This window comes from Phalacrocorax aristotelis, chromosome 5 (genome assembly GCF_949628215.1).
Source record: "Phalacrocorax aristotelis chromosome 5, bGulAri2.1, whole genome shotgun sequence".
In the NCBI taxonomy this organism is placed as follows: domain Eukaryota; kingdom Metazoa; phylum Chordata; class Aves; order Suliformes; family Phalacrocoracidae; genus Phalacrocorax; species Phalacrocorax aristotelis.
The window spans coordinates 69,529,519-69,550,441 of NC_134280.1; the positions used below are offsets into that span (position 1 = coordinate 69,529,519).

The 20,923-nt window shown below is 66.6% G+C and overlaps 3 protein-coding genes across 4 annotated transcripts; 2 read left to right on the forward strand and 1 right to left on the reverse strand.

The window, feature by feature from the left end:
• Positions 1-1,693: 1,693 nt before the first annotated feature.
• On the forward strand, positions 1,694-4,441 carry LOC142058060 (pepsin A-like). The gene is made up of 9 exons (XM_075095161.1): positions 1,694-1,829; positions 2,133-2,280; positions 2,414-2,531; positions 2,767-2,885; positions 2,983-3,182; positions 3,428-3,544; positions 3,659-3,797; positions 3,967-4,059; positions 4,145-4,441. Exons 1-9 carry the CDS (start codon positions 1,774-1,776, stop codon positions 4,292-4,294), a joined length of 1,140 nt encoding a protein of 379 aa, XP_074951262.1. The 5' UTR covers positions 1,694-1,773; the 3' UTR covers positions 4,295-4,441.
• A 4,968-nt stretch (positions 4,442-9,409) lies between these two features.
• Positions 9,410-12,159, forward strand: LOC142058061 (pepsin A-like). Its single transcript, XM_075095162.1, has 9 exons — positions 9,410-9,547; positions 9,851-9,998; positions 10,132-10,249; positions 10,485-10,603; positions 10,701-10,900; positions 11,146-11,262; positions 11,377-11,515; positions 11,685-11,777; positions 11,863-12,159. Exons 1-9 carry the CDS (start codon positions 9,492-9,494, stop codon positions 12,010-12,012), a joined length of 1,140 nt encoding a protein of 379 aa, XP_074951263.1. The 5' UTR covers positions 9,410-9,491; the 3' UTR covers positions 12,013-12,159.
• Positions 12,160-12,793: 634 nt separating this feature from the next.
• Positions 12,794-19,502, reverse strand: VWCE (von Willebrand factor C and EGF domains). Of its 2 annotated transcripts, none has more exons than XM_075095090.1 (20): positions 19,021-19,502; positions 18,355-18,449; positions 18,186-18,275; positions 17,792-17,920; positions 17,586-17,702; positions 17,388-17,504; positions 17,040-17,168; positions 16,619-16,944; positions 16,455-16,548; positions 16,308-16,390; positions 16,065-16,152; positions 15,827-15,912; positions 15,540-15,657; positions 15,065-15,130; positions 14,764-14,856; positions 14,506-14,588; positions 14,236-14,326; positions 14,058-14,140; positions 13,865-13,955; positions 12,794-13,693 (listed from the first exon to the last, which is right to left on the reverse strand). In XM_075095090.1, the coding sequence occupies exons 1-20, from the start codon at positions 19,128-19,130 to the stop codon at positions 13,260-13,262; spliced, it is 2,523 nt and encodes an 840-aa protein (XP_074951191.1). In that variant the 5' UTR covers positions 19,131-19,502; the 3' UTR covers positions 12,794-13,259. The 2 variants fall into 2 exon arrangements, with proteins under 2 accessions (XP_074951191.1, XP_074951190.1); XM_075095089.1 differs by having other exon boundaries at positions 14,764-14,860; positions 15,045-15,130; positions 19,021-19,501.
• Between the last annotated feature and the right edge of the window lie 1,421 nt (positions 19,503-20,923).

A 20,923-nucleotide genomic window follows, 5' to 3' on the forward strand; every position in this document is an offset into this window, starting at 1 on the left:
AGAGCTTCTGCATGGAGGGCGTCAAATCCAGCCTAACTCAAACATTGAAATAAGAGACATGGATGTATTTTTCTGGACACAAGTATAAGTCTTTGGGAATTTTAATGACCTGGAATACTAACCCGGCCACAGCTCATCAGGAAGAGGCAAAACAGAACTAAATGCCTCCAGATCCATCCCTCCAGCGGCTCTTCATCTGCTTTTGGAGAACACGGCAGGGATCTCTCCATCATTTAGTGCCCTCTGCTGCCAAGCAGAGCTACAACAGAGCAGCCACCCTCTGCCAGCCAGCCCGAGCACCCAGAACACCCCAGCACCCAGCCTGAGACCCACCATGGGGAGGCAGCGCACCCCTACGCCACCCACCCGGGGCAGACCTGTTCTGCTCAGCGCACGTCCCACCTCCCACCTTTCCCACCAAGAGAGGAAAGCCCACCCTGGCATCCCCAGGACCTCCACCCCTGCCCGAGGAGAGGGGGCACTTACCGCCCTGCTCCCCCACCGCGGTGCCCCTGCCCGCACCCACTGGTTACCTCCCGCTCCCCGCGGTGGGGCTGCACCGAGGACCCTTCCCACCTTCCGGCAGGGCCTTCCTCTCCGTCACAGCCTCTCTGATGTGGGAGCTGCACCGACACGCACGCGTGGCTACTGGCTTTGCAGAGCTCCGGCCGCCACCGCCCGCAGCCCACGCCGGCTCCTGGGGACCTCCTGCAGCATCGCCGGCCCCGGCGTGGAGCGCATCCCGAGCCCAGCAGCTCCTGAGCAGCCTCCTTGGAGGAAACCCCAGCTCTCAGTGCTTGCAGGGCAAAGGGGCGGGAAGGTGTGAGCTTTGGCAGCCCTCCAAACTGCCCCCCAAAAGCCCTGCCCTGAGGGTCCAGGCTGTCCAGGGGCACGGCCCCTGCCTTCCACCAGCACCGCTGTGCGAGGAAGCTTGCAAAGAGCGAAGGAAGAGCCAGGGAAAGCAGCAGGGCCCTGCTCTGAACCTCCCTTATGTACCCCGGGGATCTGCATCAGCTGATCCTAATATCTGCAGCAGCCTGGGCAAGTCACCCTGAGCCCCTCAATTCCTTTATTATTCAGAGCTGCGTGGAAACTGGTAGGGAGGGAGATGAGCCAGCTTGAGCCCGTGTGGTGCCCGTGGGCAGGCGGCTCCCCAGCTTGTTGGTGCAGCGTCTGCCTTTGTTTTCCCCCAAGCACAGGACAAGGAGAGTCCGGAGCAGCCCCAGGACCCTTCGTACCGCAGCTCCCTCGGGGCTGGGGAAAATGTCATTCCCTGCGGAGGCTGCCCCGGCCAGCTCGAACCAAACGGAAAATGCGCGCTCTTATCCACCGGCGCGTGAGTTACGCTGCGGTTTCTCCGCCGCGGCAGGTTGTTGGCTCGCATAATGGCCGGGTAGTGAGACGGAGTGGGGGGAAACAGCCAGAAATAGCCGCAGCCAGCCCCGTGTCCCCCTCACCAGGCTCCCCCGTCCCCCAGTGCCTCCCCCTCGGGACGCAGAGTAAGTGGAGGGTGCTTGTCCCCCAGCCCCAGCCCGCCGCAAGCATCCCTGCGCCCCGGCCGTGGCATTCGGCCCCAGGGAAGATGGAAAGTCCTCACCTTGCCATTCTCCCCGTCCCCCCCAAGGTCATTGCGATAACTGCCCCTGGAGCCGTTTGCCTTTGTTATCGGGACGCTGGCCAAACAAGCGCGGCTGGGATATAAGGAGCCACGCCGGGGCCGGGGCCGCACTCGGTGCGTCTCTTCCCCTTGGTCGCCGCCTGCCAGCAGCCGCCATGAAGCTGCTCCTGCTCCTCGGCTTGGTGAGCCTGGCCCAATGCTTTGCCCTCAGGTGAGTGCCGGGGTTTTGGGGTGCCCACGCAGCACACGGCGGTGCTGAGGACCCCCGCGCTGGGGGAGGCAGGCGGGGTGACTGCCCGGCTCCCAGCACGCAGCCGGGATGGGGGAGCACCCTGCAGCCCCCCCACCCGTTGCCATTGCCACGGGTGGGGGTCCCCGCAGCGAGGACGGCCCCCAGGCCCCACGCGAGGGGCCTGGGGGAGGAGGCGCAGGGCGAGCGCTTGGCGGGGGTCCCCCGAGGCGCTCCCTGCCCAGCTCCCGCCGACGGGTGGTCTCCCCTCGCGCCTGCACCCAGGGTCCCTCTGAGGAGAGCGAAGTCCCTGCGGCAGTCCCTGAAGGAGCACGGCTTGCTGGAGCAGTACCTGAAACTGCACCCCTACAACCCGGCCGCCAAGTACTTCCCCTCCCTCTTCTCCTCCGAGCCCCTGCAGAACTACATGGATGTGAGCATGGCGGGGCAGAGGGGCTGGCGCCGGTGGGGCAGCCCCCGGGGCCACTGGCCTTTGACCCGTCCCCCTAACCCCTTAGCTGTCCCCTTACCCACCCCACTAATCCCTTGCCCATCCCCTGTGACAGATGGAGTACTTCGGCGCCATCTCCATCGGTAGCCCAGCCCAGAAGTTCACCGTTATCTTTGACACGGGCTCCTCCAACCTGTGGGTGCCCTCGGTGTACTGCTCCAGCCCGGCCTGCAGTAGGTGTCTGGGTGCCCCGTGGCCAGCGGGGCGAGGGGTGGAGGCAGCAGAAGGCCTGGGCTTGGCCACCCCCCTGCCCGGCCTGGCTGCGGGAGCCCCTGGCGGGGCTGGGGGCCGACGGTGGCTCTGCCCTGTCTGTCCCAAGGGACGTGGGGGGATGGGGAGGCACTGGGGGGTCATGCTTGGTCCCCGAGGACAGGACGGACCCTGGCAGTCTCCCTCCCCTACCCGCAGAAAACCACAAGCGCTTCAACCCAGAGCTGTCCTCCACCTTCGTCGGCACCAACGACAGCCTCTACATCGCCTACGGCACTGGCAGCATGACCGGCGTCCTGGGCTACGACACCGTCACCGTAAGGCGGGGTGCACCGTCCCCCCTGCCCCACGGGAGCAGGGATGCCAGGGCACCACCCGCCCACACCAAGCCCCTCTGCCCATCTCCCCGACCAGGTCACGAACATCGAGGTGGTCAACCAGGTCTTTGGGCTGGCTGAGACCGAGCCTGGCACTGTCTTCTACTACGCCCACTTCGATGGCATCCTGGGGCTGGCTTTCCCCAGCATCGCCTCCTCCGGAGCCACCCCTGTCTTTGACAACATGATGACAGAACACCTCGTGGCCAGGGACCTCTTCTCTGTCTACCTGAGCAAGTAAGCCCTGGCTGGAGCCGTCCGGCCCTTGCCGAGGGTTTCCTCCCATTTCCCTCCCACCGGGGCTGCCTCTGGTCCATTCCCCGATGGCATGATGTCCCGTGGCTCCTGGGGGACACGGCTCACCGGAGCTGGCATCGTCACCACCAGAGGAAGAGGGCTGCAAAGCCCCCCTCGGCGATGGCACTGCCAGCGGTGGGGTGGTGGTGGTGTGGGACCCCCACCTGATGGCTCCCCCCTTGCAGGGACGAGCAGAAAGGCAGCTTTGTCCTCTTTGGTGGCATCGACCCCTCCTACGTCACCAACGGCATCAGCTGGATCCCCCTCTCTGCTGAAACCTACTGGCAGATCACCATGGACAGGTAGCGCGGGTGCAGCTCACAGGCGCCGTGGATGCCTGGGCCCCCAGGCCGTGTTTTGAGGGGTGCAGCCCCTCGTCCCGCACCTGGGAGGCTCACCCCGTACCCCTCTCCTAGCGTCTCCGTCGCTGGGGAGCCCGTTGCCTGCTCCGGCGGCTGCCAGGCCATCGTGGACACAGGCACCTCGCTGCTGGCCGTGCCCAGCCACGCTCTCAACACCATCCTGGGCGCCATCGGCGTCGGCTCCAACGGCGAGGTGAGGCTCCGGGGGAGCGCGCAGGGCTTTGTGCACCTTTGGGGCTCGGTGGGGTGCCCAGCAGGACCCCGGGGTTGCTCCACGCTGCACCGGTCCCCATCGCTCCTTGGGGCACGTGGTCCCTCTTGGGGTGGCCGCTGACGCCCGCCTGGCACCGCATCCCCCCCAGATCAGCTGCAACGCCATCAGCAGCCTGCCCAACATCGTCTTCAACATCAACGGCCAAGCCTTCCCCCTGTCGCCCAGCGCCTACGTGATACAGGTGAGCATCCCAGCGGGGAGGGGGCTGGGGGGGTTGGGGGTGTCCGGCAGCTGGTAACCACCATCTACCGTGCCCTTGGGTGCAGAACAGCGGATACTGCATGCTCGGCCTCCAAGGCATGAACGCCCCCACGGAGTCGGGCGAGCTCTGGATCCTGGGGGACGTCTTCATCCGCGAGTACTACGTGATCTTCGACAGGGCCAACAACAAGGTGGGGCTGTCACAGCTGCAGTGAGCGCACCTCCGTGCTGGGGACGGGGACAGGCAGCGCGCCCCACTGCCCTGGCGTCCCCAGCTGGGTGGCTGGCAGGGCTGACCCTGGCCCAGCGCTCCCGTCCCCTCCTGCCATGGCCACTGAGTACAATAAACCCGTGAAGCAGCACCCCTGTGTCGTGTCTCTCTGGGAAGGGCTGTTTTGGCCGCCCCGGCGCTGCCACCGCGTCTGTGGGCGTGGAGAGCGGTGGGTGGGCAGATGGGGTACCGCCGCGGGTGGCGGCCTCACCCTGCAGGCAGAGGCACCCCCTGCCCGCACCCTGATGATGCCCTCGGCCCCGCGGCCGTGCCAACACCCCCAGCGCCTTTTCACCACCTCCTTGGGTAGAGCCGTATGCTGGGAGCCCGTTCGCAGGGGCAGCACAATCCTCAGCATCTTGCTATGGTTTCCCAGGCCTGCGCACTTTGCTCGGGTTAAGGTTCTGGAAAATTGCAACCTGGAGCACTCAAAATCTCCTGCCAGACCCCAGAAACCCCTCTCCCCCAGCTCAGCTCCGCTCCCTCAGGGTCAGCATGCAGAGTGCCCGGCTGGCTGGCCGCAATGAAGTCCACAGCCATGCTCGTGTCACTGGGGCAGGGCACATCCCTCCCATCCCCAAACCCCGCTCTGGGGGGGAGGAACCCCTCCGGCAGTGCCGTCTTCATCCCAGGGGAGCCGCTCACCCCAAAGCTCCCCCGAGTGAAAGCCCCATGGCTGGGTTCAGCCTGCCAGTGGGTGCAAGCAGGAGCAGGGGGACGGGGCATAAATACCAGGGTGACTTTATTGGTGGCAGGGAGGGCAGTTCGCCCCCTCCCCACGCCAGGAGCAGGGGCAGCGCCCACCCCAGGGGTGCGTGCTGTGGTTGGGGGCTGGCATGGGGCACCCCAGCGCAGCCAAGAGTATCTCCCAGCCCTGCATCCTGCACCCAGAGAGCTGGGGTGGCACAGAGGGGGGCTGGTGCTGCCCCTCAGTCCTGCTTCCGTGGGGTGGTGAGGGGCTGGGGGACGCGGGCACCCTGAGGCAGCTGGGGACCGCGCAGGCTCTGCCCGAGAGAGAGGCAGCGCCCACACACCCGTGGGAGCGGGGCTGCTGTTGCCCTCTGTGTCTGCTTGGCACCCCCTCCCCAGCCACCCACCACCCTGGGGGCCTGGTGGGCCAGGCTGCTGGTCCTGCAGACCCCCTCCCCTTCTTCATCCTCCTCTTCTTCCCCCTCCTGCTACTCACGCCGTGCCAGGCACACGTGGCACCTGAGCTCTAGGGAGCCACGTGCCCGCCGGGGTCTCCCCGCTGGCCGGTGGCACAGCAGAGGGGTCCGCATTCAGCAGGCGGATGAAGGTGGGGGAGAGCCAACCTCACCGTCCCCTCCCTCATCCCCTCTGACACTGCCACGGGCACCCCACGGGCACCCCGCTCACCTGGCAGGTACAGCGGGTGCAGGGCTGTCCCTCTGGGGTGAAGGTCTGGCCATTCGCCACCTTCCTACCCTGGTAGGTGCAGTCTGCGGGGAGCGAGGCGGTGCTCGGCGCGTGGCGGGGGGCTACCTGAGCAGGGGGACACGGCCCCTGCCTCCTACACCCTGGCTCCTCCCCTGGCTGCCTTCACCACACTGGGGATGCAGCAGAGATGTGTTTTAAGCACTTTGCCGCTTGGTTTTGAGCTTCCTCAGGATTCCCCGCTCCCTTTGTGAGTCAAAGTGCAGATTTTTCCACAATCCAGCGTATCTTGTCCCTTCCATTTCTCTACCAAGGCTGGAAACACCTAGGTCAGCGATCAGGCCGCTGGCCTGAGCCCGGCTCCTTTCTGTGCTACACCCACTTCGATGGCATCCCGAGGCGTGACAGCGAGTTCAGCCTCCAGCCCCCAAAGCCCAACGCGCTGACGTGCTCGGAGGGAAGAATTTAGCCTTTGAAGCGTGGCTGCCCTTCAGCTTCCCGTTTCCCAGATTTCTCTGCCTGTTACCAAAAGCAAGGCAGGACGAGCATCGGTGCAGAGGGATGCGTGGGAGGCAGCGCACCCCTACGCCACCCACCCGGGGCAGACCTGTTCTGCTCAGCGCACGTCCCACCTCCCACCTTTCCCACCAAGAGAGGAAAGCCCACCCTGGCATCCCCAGGACCTCCACCCCTGCCCGAGGAGAGGGGGCACTTACCGCCCTGCTCCCCCACCGCGGTGCCCCTGCCCGCACCCACTGGTTACCTCCCGCTCCCCGCGGTGGGGCTGCACCGAGGACCCTTCCCACCTTCCGGCAGGGCCTTCCTCTCCGTCACAGCCTCTCTGATGTGGGAGCTGCACCGACACGCACGCGTGGCTACTGGCTTTGCAGAGCTCCGGCCGCCACCGCCCGCAGCCCACGCCGGCTCCTGGGGACCTCCTGCAGCATCGCCGGCCCCGGCGTGGAGCGCATCCCGAGCCCAGCAGCTCCTGAGCAGCCTCCTTGGAGGAAACCCCAGCTCTCAGTGCTTGCAGGGCAAAGGGGCGGGAAGGTGTGAGCTTTGGCAGCCCTCCAAACTGCCCCCCAAAAGCCCTGCCCTGAGGGTCCAGGCTGTCCAGGGGCACGGCCCCTGCCTTCCACCAGCACCGCTGTGCGAGGAAGCTTGCAAAGAGCGAAGGAAGAGCCAGGGAAAGCAGCAGGGCCCTGCTCTGAACCTCCCTTATGTACCCCGGGGATCTGCATCAGCTGATCCTAATATCTGCAGCAGCCTGGGCAAGTCACCCCGAGCCCCTGTTGCAGCCATCCCCGCGGAGCAGTGAAAGCCCCTGTGTGCGGCGGAGGAAGAGGCTTTGCCCAGCAGGAGCACCCCCTTCCCTGCGTGCAGGCACTCGGTGCGTTGGGGCAAAGGAATGCAACGAAAGAGCCCGTCGGAGCGGTCCAAGGGCAGCTGGCTACGGCAGCTTCCCCACAAAGGGATGCGTCCTCGGGCGCTCTGCTCCATAACCTTCTGCAAATAAACGTTCTCCACGTGTAGCGCAGCAAGGACGCGTTTTGCTGGGAACCAGCCTCTTTGCTGGGGCTGCTCCTTGTCGGGGCTCGGATTCATCGAATCGCGCTGCTGCCTCGCGCAGGGCCGGGCGAGCGGAGCTTGAGGTAGATGCTGTTGTCTGAGATCTGATTTGCTCTATGGATTACAGCTACTTGCAGGCACAGGGTGGCTCATGAGGCCGGTGGGGAACACGATGGCCAGGCTCCATGCAGGGTTTTTCAGAGTGTGGGCTCCTGCCGGGTCCAGACTTTCCATTTTTTGGGGGTCAGCCAAGACCTTGTCCCTTCCAGACCCCCACCCCCAAACTGACTACATCACAGCTTCCCTCGTCACTCGGGGAGAATCAGAGCCTTCACCCCTTTTCTCCCAACGTCGTCCATCAGATCCTACCAGGTTCTTATTCATTTCATTCCTCCAGTGCAATTTGGCATCCGCAGTTCCGCGATTATTCAGAGCTGGGTGGAAACTGGTAGGGAGGGAGACGAGCCAGCTTGATCCGTAGGGCGCCTGTGGGCAGGCTGCTCCCCAGCCCGTCGGCGCAGGGTCTGGCTTTGTTCTCCCCCAAGCGCAGGAGAAGGTGGCCGTGCCAGCAGCCACGTGTCACGCACGCGGTGCTGTGCCGGAGGCTGGGAGGCCACGTCCAGCGCCGGGCACCTCTGACGCAGCCCAGCGGGGGCGACCTCGGGGCCATTCAACCGGCAGCAAACTGAGCTGGGGTTTCTCACAGCTGGTCCCAGTTTCACCTGCCGGCTGGTCCCAGTTCAGCAGGCAGCCCTGGGAGAGATGGAGGCAGACGAATCCCCAGCCTGAGAAGGACATGGGCCTGCTGGAGTGAGTCCAGAGCAGGCCACGAGGATGATGACGGGGCTGGAGCACCTCCCCACGAGGAGAGGCTGAGAGTGTTGGGGTTGTTTAGCCTGGAGAAAAGGCGGCTGCGGGGAGGCTTCCCGTTCTCAAAGGGGGGCTACGGGAAAGGTGGGGAGGGGGTCTTTGTGCGGGAGTGTAGTGATAGGATGAGGGGTGATGGTTTTAAACTGAAAGAGGTTAGATTTAGCTTAGCTACAACAAAGAAATTCTTGACTGTGAGAATGGCGAGGCGCTGGACCCCGTTGCCCAGAGGAGCTGTGGATGCCCCATCACTGGAATTGTTCAAGACCAGGTCGGATGGGGCTTGGAGCAGCCTGGTCTGATGGGAGGTGTCCGTGCCCATGGCAGAGGGTTGGACTAGGTGACGTTTAAGATCCCTTCCAACACAGACTATTCCCTGATCTATGATTCTAAGCTGGGCTGCAGCAGCACAGCTTCCCCCGCCACGCTCTGTGCAGGCTGATGAAGGTGGGACTTGGCTGCCGCCCATGGGTGGGCGCCCCAAGGCAGCCCAGGGTGCTCAGGACAGGGGTGAGGGGCCACCAGGTATCCCCAGCCCACCCAAGGGTCATGCATCCTTGGAGAGCAGCTGCAGAAGGAGCATGAGGCTGCAACCCCCAGGCTCAGACCCTCCAGCGAGGGGCTTGCGGGGACCAGGGAACCCCAAAGGACCGGAGGTCCCGTGCCAGCCCCGCGTCTCCATGCCAGCCCCACCCTGACAGACCCCTGCAGAGAGAAACTCTGCTCTTTGCAGCAGGACAAGGAGAGTCCGGAGCAGCCCCAGGACCCTTCGTACCGCAGCTCCCTCGGGGCTGGGGAAAATGTCATTCCCTGCGGAGGCTGCCCCGGCCAGCTCGAACCAAACGGAAAATGCGCGCTCTTATCCACCGGCGCGTGAGTTACGCTGCGGTTTCTCCGCCGCGGCAGGTTGTTGGCTCGCATAATGGCCGGGTAGTGAGACGGAGTGGGGGGAAACAGCCAGAAATAGCCGCAGCCAGCCCCGTGTCCCCCTCACCAGGCTCCCCCGTCCCCCAGTGCCTCCCCCTCGGGACGCAGAGTAAGTGGAGGGTGCTTGTCCCCCAGCCCCAGCCCGCCGCAAGCATCCCTGCGCCCCGGCCGTGGCATTCGGCCCCAGGGAAGATGGAAAGTCCTCACCTTGCCATTCTCCCCGTCCCCCCCAAGGTCATTGCGATAACTGCCCCTGGAGCCGTTTGCCTTTGTTATCGGGACGCTGGCCAAACAAGCGCGGCTGGGATATAAGGAGCCACGCCGGGGCCGGGGCCGCACTCGGTGCGTCTCTTCCCCTTGGTCGCCGCCTGCCAGCAGCCGCCATGAAGCTGCTCCTGCTCCTCGGCTTGGTGAGCCTGGCCCAATGCTTTGCCCTCAGGTGAGTGCCGGGGTTTTGGGGTGCCCACGCAGCACACGGCGGTGCTGAGGACCCCCGCGCTGGGGGAGGCAGGCGGGGTGACTGCCCGGCTCCCAGCACGCAGCCGGGATGGGGGAGCACCCTGCAGCCCCCCCACCCGTTGCCATTGCCACGGGTGGGGGTCCCCGCAGCGAGGACGGCCCCCAGGCCCCACGCGAGGGGCCTGGGGGAGGAGGCGCAGGGCGAGCGCTTGGCGGGGGTCCCCCGAGGCGCTCCCTGCCCAGCTCCCGCCGACGGGTGGTCTCCCCTCGCGCCTGCACCCAGGGTCCCTCTGAGGAGAGCGAAGTCCCTGCGGCAGTCCCTGAAGGAGCACGGCTTGCTGGAGCAGTACCTGAAACTGCACCCCTACAACCCGGCCGCCAAGTACTTCCCCTCCCTCTTCTCCTCCGAGCCCCTGCAGAACTACATGGATGTGAGCATGGCGGGGCAGAGGGGCTGGCGCCGGTGGGGCAGCCCCCGGGGCCACTGGCCTTTGACCCGTCCCCCTAACCCCTTAGCTGTCCCCTTACCCCCCCCACTAATCCCTTGCCCATCCCCTGTGACAGATGGAGTACTTCGGCGCCATCTCCATCGGTAGCCCAGCCCAGAAGTTCACTGTTATCTTTGACACGGGCTCCTCCAACCTGTGGGTGCCCTCGGTGTACTGCTCCAGCCCGGCCTGCAGTAGGTGTCTGGGTGCCCCGTGGCCAGCGGGGCGAGGGGTGGAGGCAGCAGAAGGCCTGGGCTTGGCCACCCCCCTGCCCGGCCTGGCTGCGGGAGCCCCTGGCGGGGCTGGGGGCCGACGGTGGCTCTGCCCTGTCTGTCCCAAGGGGCGTGGGGCGATGGGGAGGCACTGGGGGGTCATGCTTGGTCCCCGAGGACAGGACGGACCCTGGCAGTCTCCCTCCCCTACCCGCAGAAAACCACAAGCGCTTCAACCCAGAGCTGTCCTCCACCTTCGTCGGCACCAACGACAGCCTCTACATCGCCTACGGCACTGGCAGCATGACCGGCGTCCTGGGCTACGACACCGTCACCGTAAGGCGGGGTGCACCGTCCCCCCTGCCCCACGGGAGCAGGGATGCCAGGGCACCACCCGCCCACACCAAGCCCCTCTGCCCATCTCCCCGACCAGGTCACGAACATCGAGGTGGTCAACCAGGTCTTTGGGCTGGCTGAGACCGAGCCTGGCACTGTCTTCTACTACGCCCACTTCGATGGCATCCTGGGGCTGGCTTTCCCCAGCATCGCCTCCTCCGGAGCCACCCCTGTCTTTGACAACATGATGACAGAACACCTCGTGGCCAGGGACCTCTTCTCTGTCTACCTGAGCAAGTAAGCCCTGGCTGGAGCCGTCCGGCCCTTGCCGAGGGTTTCCTCCCATTTCCCTCCCACCGGGGCTGCCTCTGGTCCATTCCCCGATGGCATGATGTCCCGTGGCTCCTGGGGGACACGGCTCACCGGAGCTGGCATCGTCACCACCAGAGGAAGAGGGCTGCAAAGCCCCCCTCGGCGATGGCACTGCCAGCGGTGGGGTGGTGGTGGCGTGGGACCCCCACCTGATGGCTCCCCCCTTGCAGGGACGAGCAGAAAGGCAGCTTTGTCCTCTTTGGTGGCATCGACCCCTCCTACGTCACCAACGGCATCAGCTGGATCCCCCTCTCTGCTGAAACCTACTGGCAGATCACCATGGACAGGTAGCGCGGGTGCAGCTCGCAGGCGCCGTGGATGCCTGGGCCCCCAGGCCGTGTTTTGAGGGGTGCAGCCCCTCGTCCCGCACCTGGGAGGCTCACCCCGTACCCCTCTCCTAGCGTCTCCGTCGCTGGGGAGCCCGTTGCCTGCTCCGGCGGCTGCCAGGCCATCGTGGACACAGGCACCTCGCTGCTGGCCGTGCCCAGCCACGCTCTCAACACCATCCTGGGCGCCATCGGCGTCGGCTCCAACGGCGAGGTGAGGCTCCGGGGGAGCGCGCAGGGCTTTGTGCACCTTTGGGGCTCGGTGGGGTGCCCAGCAGGACCCCGGGGTTGCTCCACGCTGCACCGGTCCCCATCGCTCCTTGGGGCACGTGGTCCCTCTTGGGGTGGCCGCTGACGCCCGCCTGGCACCGCATCCCCCCCAGATCAGCTGCAACGCCATCAGCAGCCTGCCCAACATCGTCTTCAACATCAACGGCCAAGCCTTCCCCCTGTCGCCCAGCGCCTACGTGATACAGGTGAGCATCCCAGCGGGGAGGGGGCTGGGGGGGTTGGGGGTGTCCGGCAGCTGGTAACCACCATCTACCGTGCCCTTGGGTGCAGAACAGCGGATACTGCATGCTCGGCCTCCAAGGCATGAACGCCCCCACGGAGTCGGGCGAGCTCTGGATCCTGGGGGACGTCTTCATCCGCGAGTACTACGTGATCTTCGACAGGGCCAACAACAAGGTGGGGCTGTCACAGCTGCAGTGAGCGCACCTCCGTGCTGGGGACGGGGACAGGCAGCGCGCCCCACTGCCCTGGCGTCCCCAGCTGGGTGGCTGGCAGGGCTGACCCTGGCCCAGCGCTCCCGTCCCCTCCTGCCATGGCCACTGAGTACAATAAACCCGTGAAGCAGCACCCCTGTGTCGTGTCTCTCTGGGAAGGGCTGTTTTGGCCGCCCCGGCGCTGCCACCGCGTCTGTGGGCGTGGAGAGCGGTGGGTGGGCAGATGGGGTACCGCTGCGGGTGGCGGCCTCACCCTGCAGGCAGAGGCACCCCCTGCCCGCACCCTGATGATGCCCTCGGCCCCGCGGCCGTGCCAACACCCCCAGCGCCTTTTCACCACCTCCTTGGGTAGAGCCGTATGCTGGGAGCCCGTTCGCAGGGGCAGCACAATCCTCAGCATCTTGCTATGGTTTCCCAGGCCTGCGCACTTTGCTCGGGTTAAGGTTCTGGAAAATTGCAACCTGGAGCACTCAAAATCTCCTGCCAGACCCCAGAAACCCCTCTCCCCCAGCTCAGCTCCGCTCCCTCAGGGTCAGCATGCAGAGTGCCCGGCTGGCTGGCCGCAATGAAGTCCACAGCCATGCTCGTGTCACTGGGGCAGGGCACATCCCTCCCATCCCCAAACCCCGCTCTGGGGGGGAGGAACCCCTCCGGCAGTGCCGTCTTCATCCCAGGGGAGCCGCTCACCCCAAAGCTCCCCCGAGTGAAAGCCCCATGGCTGGGTTCAGCCTGCCAGTGGGTGCAAGCAGGAGCAGGGGGACGGGGCATAAATACCAGGGTGACTTTATTGGTGGCAGGGAGGGCAGTTCGCCCCCTCCCCACGCCAGGAGCAGGGGCAGCGCCCACCCCAGGGGTGCGTGCTGTGGTTGGGGGCTGGCATGGGGCACCCCAGCGCAGCCAAGAGTATCTCCCAGCCCTGCATCCTGCACCCAGAGAGCTGGGGTGGCACAGAGGGGGGCTGGTGCTGCCCCTCAGTCCTGCCTCCGTGGGGTGGTGAGGGGCTGGGGGACCCCGGCACCCTGAGGCAGCTGGGGACCGCGCAGGCTCTGCCCGAGAGAGAGGCAGCGCCCACACACCCGTGGGAGCGGGGCTGCTGTTGCCCTCTGTGTCTGCTTGGCACCCCCTCCCCAGCCACCCACCACCCTGGGGGCCTGGTGGGCCAGGCCTGCTGGTCCTGCAGACCCCTTCCTCTCCTTCATCATCCTACTCCTCCTCCTTTTCCCCTTCTGCTACTCACGCCGTGCCAGGCACATGTGGCACCTGGGCTCTAGGGAGCCACGTGCCCGCCGGGGTCTCCCCGCTGGCCGGTGGCACAGCAGAGGGATCCGCATCCCCGGGGTGTCCCTGAGCCTCGGGGCTTGAGCTGGGGCTGCCTGTGGGAGGTGGGGGGGCTGTGGCCTCGGAGGGGGTGTCGGGGAGCAGTGCAGCCGTTAATGGCTGCCCTGGAGGGCTCAACGTGGTCGGACGGGGCTCCTGAGCCCCTGCATTCCCCGGAGAGGGTCTAAGGGGGGCTGTGTTGGGGAGCAGGAGCTGAGCCAGGCGGTGACGGGGGGGGTGGGCTGATGTGGTGGGGCTGGGGTGCTGGGTGCCAGTGGGCGAGTCCTCGTGGGTTGGGGACAGGGACGGGGATGGGTCGCTGCTCTGCAGCGGGAGCCGGACATCTGTGGCTAACGGAGAGATGCTTTTGGTTAGCACCCACCTCTCCCCTGGGACCCCCCAACCTGCACGGGGGGCACCCAACTGCCCTGGGGTGCCACAGCACGGCCGTGTTCTGCAGGGCAGGGGGTCCTAAGCCAGACCCTGCCACCGGCACCCCGGAGCCCGGGCACCCCCGTTACCTTGGCAGGGAGGGCAGCAGGCAGCGGGCGGCGCGGCAGGCTCTGCGCACGAGTGGGGACACAGCCTCTTCTCGCAGCTCACCTCCCCGAGCTGGCAGCAAGGGCGGATGAAGGTGGGGGAGAGGCAACCTCACCATCCCCTCCCTCATCCCCTCTGACACTGCCACGGGCACCCCACGGGCACCCCGCTCACCTGGCAGGTACAGCGGGTGCAGGGCTGTCCCTCTGGGGTGAAGGTCTGGCCATTCGCCACCTTCCTACCCTGGTAGTTGCAGTCTGCGGGGAGCGAGGCGGTGCGAGGCGTGTGGTGGGGGGCTCGCCGGGCGGGGGGACACGGCCCCCTGCTCCAACCTCCCCCCTGCGGCTCCTACCTTTACAGACGGGGCAGCACTCGCCCTCGGGGTGGAAGGGGTAGGTGCAGAAGATGGCACAGTCCACGGGCGAACAGGCCACCGAACCCAGCTGCGAGAGACGGGAGAGATGCGCGAGGGCCGGGCGTTAGCACGCGCCAGGGTGGGCTGGGGAAAAGGGGGCAGCCCCGAAACACCCGGGAGCTTTTTCCTGCAATGGAGGAAAAAACTAGGACTCAGCCCATGGGGCAGGAGCCAAAACCATCTCGTGGTCCCCGGCGCAGCCCTCACCAGGCAGATGCAGCTGAGACAGGGGTCCAGGACGGAGGGGAAGGTATCATTGTTGTAGAAAATCCTTCCCATGTAGGTGCAGCCTGCGGGAGGAGAGCGGCACTTGTGGTCTCCAGGTGGCTCAGGGACCCCCGGGAGACATCTCTGCTTAAGCCCAGGCTTGCCGGGTCTGGTCCTGCCTGGGACTGCAGGCAAGGGATACAGAGGGGATGCAGTGGAGCCAGCACCCCTCCAAGAAGCATCCACTGCCCCCATCACCTGCCGAGCAGTCGGGGCAGCACTGCCCAGGGATGTGGATGGGGTAGGGACAGGTCTCCACGCAGTCCGTCCGCTTGCAGCTCACCGAGCCGTCTGCCTGCAGGGGAGAAGCACTTGACAGAGACCTTGGCCTGCCCAAAACCATGGGGTTTAAAGCCCGTGAAGCTGGGGAGCTGCTGGGGACCGTGGCCACGAGCAGCCCGAGGGAAGGAGGGGGAGAGGAGCCGTGCGCCGGGGCAGGGGCAGGTAGGAGGAGTGAAGCAGAGCAGGTTCTCATTCACCTGGCAGATGCATAACTCACAGGGATCGCCCGGAGACCAGATCTGTCCGATGGGAAACTCCACCCCGTTGTCATCCACGAAGCAACCTGGGGTGAGGTACAGGGGGACACGGGCACCCCCAGCCCATCACCCTCCTGATGCCCGCTCAGGCATGTGCATGCACTGCTGGACACGTGTGCAGTTCCCATCCTGTGCCCACTCCTCACCTCCAGATCCCTTGGCTGTGCAGCCCCCCCAAACACCCGGCCAGTCCTCGTGCACCCCCACATGCAGGTCCCCCACTTTTCCCTACCCTCCCTGTCCCCCAGGTGTCCCCTACATCCCATCCTCCTTGTCCCTCACTGTCCCATACATCCTACCCACCCAGCACCCAGGTATTCCTCACATCCCACCCTCCCCAACCCCAGGCGTCCCCCACATCCCACCCTGCTCACCCCCAGCCATCCCCCACACCCCGCCCTGCCCCTCCCCAGGTGTCCCCCAGCGTGGGCTCACCGGCGGGGGCCGGGGGGTCCCGGCAGGTGAAGCAGCACTGCCCAGGGCCCAGGTGCCGCTGGTGCTGCGGGCAGTCCAGGACGGGGCAGGGGGCGAAGGAGCACTCCACCTCGCCACCCTGGGGACACGGGGACATGTCACCCGCTGGGCCCCCAGCCCCGTGCCCACTCACCCTGCCTCAGCCCTGAGCAAAGGCTGGATTCCCCCAGCAGTGTGGTGGGGGGGGAGGGCCTGGAGCATCCCTGGGGACCCCAGCCCCAGGGACCCCCCAGCCGCTCGGGACCTACCCGGCAGACACAGATGGTGCAGTCGTCTCCATCCAGGCTGAACCGGGCGCCGTGCGCGTACGTGCGGCCCCGAAAACTGCACTTTGCTGGGGAGGAGAGCGGCAGCGGGGCCAGGGCTGGGGTCAGAGAGCGAAGCACTGCTCCTGCCGAACCCCCACCCCGAACCCCCACCCCCAGCAGAGCCCTGGGCTCTCCCTGCCCCACATGCCCCAGGGGCTGAGGGTCCCGGGGGACCCACCGGGCTGGCAGGGGCAGCAGTCAGCTGGCGAGGCGCTTGGGCAGGAGCCTGGGGGACACTCAGGGGAGATGCATGAGATGTTACCGGCCTATGGAGGAGAGCGTGGGGGCGTCATGGGGCAGCCGGAGCAACATCCACCTCAGTGCATCCCGCTGCATCACCCCAGATGTGCATCCCCGGGCTGAGTGGGGATGCAGGGGGATGCTCCCATCCCCATCCCACCCCGGGATGGCATGGGCTCACCAGGCAGACACAGACGGTGCAGTTCCAGTCGGATGGGGAGAAGACATCGCCCTCAGCGCGGGCCACCCCCTCGTGCAGGCAGCCTGCAAGGCAGGCGGGTCAGGGGGCTGCGCCCTGGGTGGCGGGGCCGAGGGGGCTGGGGCTCACCTGCGCAGCTGGGGCAGCAGCCCCCGGCCGGGGCGGGCAGAGGGTGGGAGCAGGCCACGGGGCAGCTCACAGCCTCGCAGAGCACTCGTCCCCCCTGCAAGGGCACATGCCGGCTCAGCCCAACGCTAGGCTGGTGAGAGGCATGGGGAGGATGGGGTGCTTACCTGGCAGGTGCAGCTCCGGCACCCCGGCTCTGTCCAGCGAGCGCCGGGCTCCCGAGGGGCCCCCCGGTACCAACAGCGAGGGGCCGATGGGGTGGAGGTACCGGGGGCTGCCATGGCATGCGGGGATGGCTCTGCGGCCAGGGACACCGAAGCGGGAGAGGAGGAAGGGAGTTGGGTACCAGGAGCTGCAGCAGGGAGGTGGGGTGATGGTGAGCCCCTGGGGACCAGGAGGGATCCCCCGGAGCCGGGAGGCAGGAAGACGAGGGTGGGCGGATGCTGCAGGGACTGCAGGATGGGCGATGGGGCCAGGATGGATTTGGGGTAGCCTAGAAAGGAAGGAACAGCTGTTGCTTGGGGCAGGCAGGGAGCTGGGGCATCCCGCTCTGCTCCCCTGCCCTGGCCCGGAGAAGGAGACGGATACCTTCACAGGAGACCCTGTCGCCGCTGAGCCGGTACCCGGGGCGGCAGGAGCAGAGGTAGCTGCCTGGCGTGTTGTGGCAGGCATGCTGGCAGGCTCGGCGCTCTCCCGGCCGCCGGCATTCGTTGACATCTAGGGGAAAAAGGGACTTGTCAGTGCCTGGGCGGGAGGTGCAACACCCCGGGAAACGGCTCAGGAGGGAGCCTGGTGCACCGAGCCGTCCCCTCCAGCACGGCCCATCCGAGGATGAGGAGAAGGGGGCAGCACCGTGCCAATAGGCTCAACGGCCACCTCTGTCCCCTGGGCTTCGTGGCATGGAGGGGGAAGAGGGAGCTGGCACACGGTGCTCACCCACGCAGGAATGCCGGTTCCCGTGGAGGTGGTAGCCGGGCCGGCAGGAGCAGCGGTAGCTGCCGATGCTGTTCTTGCAGCGGTGCTGGCATGGTGTGGCCAGGCACTCGTCTGTATCTGGGGGGGGCAAAGGCTGAGGGTCAGCAGCCCTGGCTGGCCCCCTCTTGCCCCCCGCCCAGCGCCCCGGCTCCCCCGCACCCTGGCAGCTGTGGCGGTCGGCGGAGAGCTGCATGCCGGGGCCGCACTCGCAGACGAAGCCGCCCTCGGTGTTGACGCAGAGACCCTCGCAGGCAGCGCTCAGGCACTCGTCGATGTCTGGGGGGCAAGAGGAGAGAGCTAGAGATGGAGGACTACCGCTGCCCGGGACCCCCCCGTCCCACTGGGACCTCCCCATCCTGGCTCACCGGTGCAGCGGACACCATTGGCCGTCTCCACCATGGAGAAGCCGAGGGGGCAGACGCGGGCCACCTCCTGGCACCCGCCGTGGTTACAGGAGAGGTCACAACCGTACTCTCCGCACGTCCCTGGTGGCTCTGAAACATGGAAGGGGGGTCCACAGGGCACGGATGCCACCCCAGCGCCCACCCACCCCAGCTCTGCACTGTGGCACCTCCTCCCTGGATCCCCCAGGGTCTGCACCCTGCCCTGGGAGCACCCCTTCCCCTGCCAGGGACTATGCTGGGGGACGCTGCAGGGAGAGGTGACAAGGAGAAACGTGCCCTGCCAGGAAAGCCCAAGGGTCCCAGTTTTTGGCACTGGAACGGGAGAACTGGAACCAGGAACGGGAGTGGTGGATACCTGGGCAGGTGATGCCCTGCTCTCCATCCGGGCACGAGCAGAGGTTGGGGGCGATGCACAAGCCGCTGCCGCAGCCGAAGGAACAGAGCGCTGCGGGGATCGGGGACAGGCAGCTGTCAGGAGGGCAGGGACCCCCACCCGCCCCTGCACCCCCAGGGCCTGTACTCACGCAGGGTGCACTGCCCGCTGCCCGGAGACAGCATCCACCCGGGGCAACATCCGCTGCCGAAGCCCGAGAAGCAGACGTGGGGCCCCACGCGGCGCCTGCGCGACGGACGAGAGGCTGAGGCCACCCGGCCCCGAGCCCCCCAGGGCAGAGAGCAAAGGTCCCGGGGGGAGCTCCTCCAGCCGGCGGGGAGCCCTCCGCCCCGGGAATGTGACGATAAGGGGACACACGGGAGCGGTCACGACATGCCCACGGCCACCCCATCCCGCACAGCAGAGCACGGCATGGATCCAGGGGAAGGCAGGCACGGGACGAGCTGGGGTGCAGTGTGACCCCAAAACAAGGTGGGACAGAGGGAGAGGACCATGCCCCAGCTAGCTCAAACACCCCAGCACATGGTAACAGGGGAGAAACTTCCCCCAGAAAGACACGGGGAGCAGGACACGGATGCAGGCAGCAGGACCCTTGCGAGGGTCACACTCCCTTGGTCCCGCCACCCCTGGATAGAGGGAGGGACGCACGGGGTGCCAACCCCTCCGGCTGGGATGGGAGGCATGGCCGGAGCCCCGAGGGCAGCCGAGGGGACGGATGGCCGGAGCTCGGCACGGCACGCCACCGTCCCCAGGTGTAGCTGGCAGAGGGAGAAGGAAAAGAGGGGGACCCGGCTACCTCTCCACGGCAAAGCTGGCCGGCTTCTTCCTCCCGGGGTACACCCTGCCTTGGCCGCCTGGGAAGAACAGGGACACACAGGCAGCCTGGAAGAACAGCTCGACCAACATGACAGGCGGCTCCAGCCGGCGGCACGCTCCCAGCGCCTGCCTTCCTGCCTGCCTTCCTGCCTGCCTCGGCGGCACGGGCGCCTACCGCATGCTGGCCCTTGGCCCTGCTCCTCCTCCCACCCGCCGGGCCGGGAACAATGCGGGGGGTGGAGGGAGGCGAGAGCGGGGAGCGCTGTGGGGGGAAACCATCGGCACCCGGCTCTCCACCCACCCCGGCACGGGGGGACGCGCTGGCCTGGGGATGCTCGCCCCAAAGGCTGGCTCGCTTGGCCGGGGTGAGCGGCTTCATCCCAACCACGAGCGTGGTGGTTCTAGGACAGGGAAGGGGGTCCTCAACGCGGCGGGAAGCAGCAGCAAAAGCGTCCCCCCTTCTCTCCTTTCCCACATCTGGCAAAGCTCCGGCATGGCCTCTCCCCACCCCTCCTCCTCCTCCTCCTCCTCCTCCTCCTCCTGGCGGCACTGGGCCGCCTTCCCAGCCCTGCACAGGGACCCACCAAAGAGGAGCACGCAGCAGATAAAGGGGCCAAAGTGGAGCCGGGATGGTGGGGTGCACCCGGCGGGGAGAGGGGAGCGGGATGCTCTGCAGGACACCCGCACAGCCCTGTCACTCCGCTCCGAGGCACGGGGTGACTCCCCTAGCCAACCTCCCCCCGGCCCCTCAACCCTTCCCGGGCTAGGGGCTGAAGTGAAGGTCGCAGGCAGGTAAATGATTTATACCAGGGAGCAAAGGGCTGGGGCTGCCGGCCCGCTTAGTGCGGAGATGGGGTCAATACCTGCAGCCTCGCTGCAGAGGGACCGACCCACAGCCCCCCATCCGGTGCAGATTTCCCCCCAAACGACCCCCCTGCCCAGGGGTTGGGGTCACCCAGCCCAGCCCCAGGCAGGACACAGCATAGCCCCCCCCCCCCAGCACACCTTGAAAGGAGAGTTACAGGGTGCTGGGTGGGGGGCAGACCCCCAGTGCAGCCACAGCTCAGGGGAAGGAAGGAAACCCCTGCCCTGGGGGGACATGACCCCAGCCCCTGGCCCGGGAAGCGGCTGCACGAACACGGCTGGAGCACGGCCAGTGGCACGGGATAAACACCCGGCCCTGCCCCGGCCAGCAGCGTTTCCAACCCGGCCGCAGGAGGCTGTTTGTACAAAAATAAAGGAGGAGGCTGCCAGCATCACGCCGGCACCAGCATCCCCGGTTTTGCTGGTGAAGGATAGTGCCCATGGGAGCCGTGCGGAGCCGGGCGTGCCGGTCTCCACAGGCTGGTGTGCTCCCTGGGACTCCCCAGTTTCGGTGAGGGGCCAAGGAAGGAAGCGGTTCCAGGCAGGAGAACACAGAGCCCAAACACCCAAGCTAATAAAAACCCCATCTGCTTGCAGCCAGCATGAACACACAGTCCAGGCTCCTTGCAAAAGGGTCACAGTCCGCTTCCCCCAGCCCTAAGCAGCCTCTCTGGGCAGAGACATGTCCAAATATAGCCTTCTCCCTGCGACCTCCTCGAAGAAACTGGGGCTTGCCCAACAGTTAAGAGATGTTAGCGGGAGCCCCAGGATGCTTTCAGCACGAGCTGCCTTTGAGAACGCCGTCCACCTCTCGCTGCTGCAAAGGGCGCAGCTGCAGGGAGGGGAGGATTTGGGGAAAACCTGTGCGGATGCAAACCCGCTCCGGCTGGGACTAGGGGGGCTCATGGGGTCTTCACACGGTGGGTTAGGGATGGGGGCCGCATGCCGGGTGAGATCGAGCCTGGCTCAGGTGGGGAGCAGACAGGGAGGCCCAGGAGGAAGAGGAGGGCACCCAGCGA

Coding starts and splice junctions, on each gene's coding strand:
- LOC142058060 (XM_075095161.1), top strand. CDS start 1,774: ATGAAGCTGCTCCTGCTCCTCGGCTTGGTGAGCCTGGCCCAATGCTTT. Junction 2,886..2,982: donor TGGGCTACGACACCGTCACC/GTAAGGCGGGGT, acceptor CTCCCCGACCAG/GTCACGAACATCGAGGTGGT. Junction 4,060..4,144: donor CCAGCGCCTACGTGATACAG/GTGAGCATCCCA, acceptor CCTTGGGTGCAG/AACAGCGGATACTGCATGCT.
- LOC142058061 (XM_075095162.1), top strand. CDS start 9,492: ATGAAGCTGCTCCTGCTCCTCGGCTTGGTGAGCCTGGCCCAATGCTTT. Junction 9,999..10,131: donor CCCTGCAGAACTACATGGAT/GTGAGCATGGCG, acceptor CCCCTGTGACAG/ATGGAGTACTTCGGCGCCAT. Junction 11,778..11,862: donor CCAGCGCCTACGTGATACAG/GTGAGCATCCCA, acceptor CCTTGGGTGCAG/AACAGCGGATACTGCATGCT.
- VWCE (XM_075095089.1), bottom strand. CDS start 19,130: ATGTTGGTCGAGCTGTTCTTCCAGGCTGCCTGTGTGTCCCTGTTCTTC. Junction 16,391..16,454: donor CTGCTGCCCCAGCTGCGCAG/GTGAGCCCCAGC, acceptor CCTGCCTTGCAG/GCTGCCTGCACGAGGGGGTG. Junction 15,658..15,826: donor GCACCATCTGTGTCTGCCGG/GTAGGTCCCGAG, acceptor CCGTGTCCCCAG/GGTGGCGAGGTGGAGTGCTC.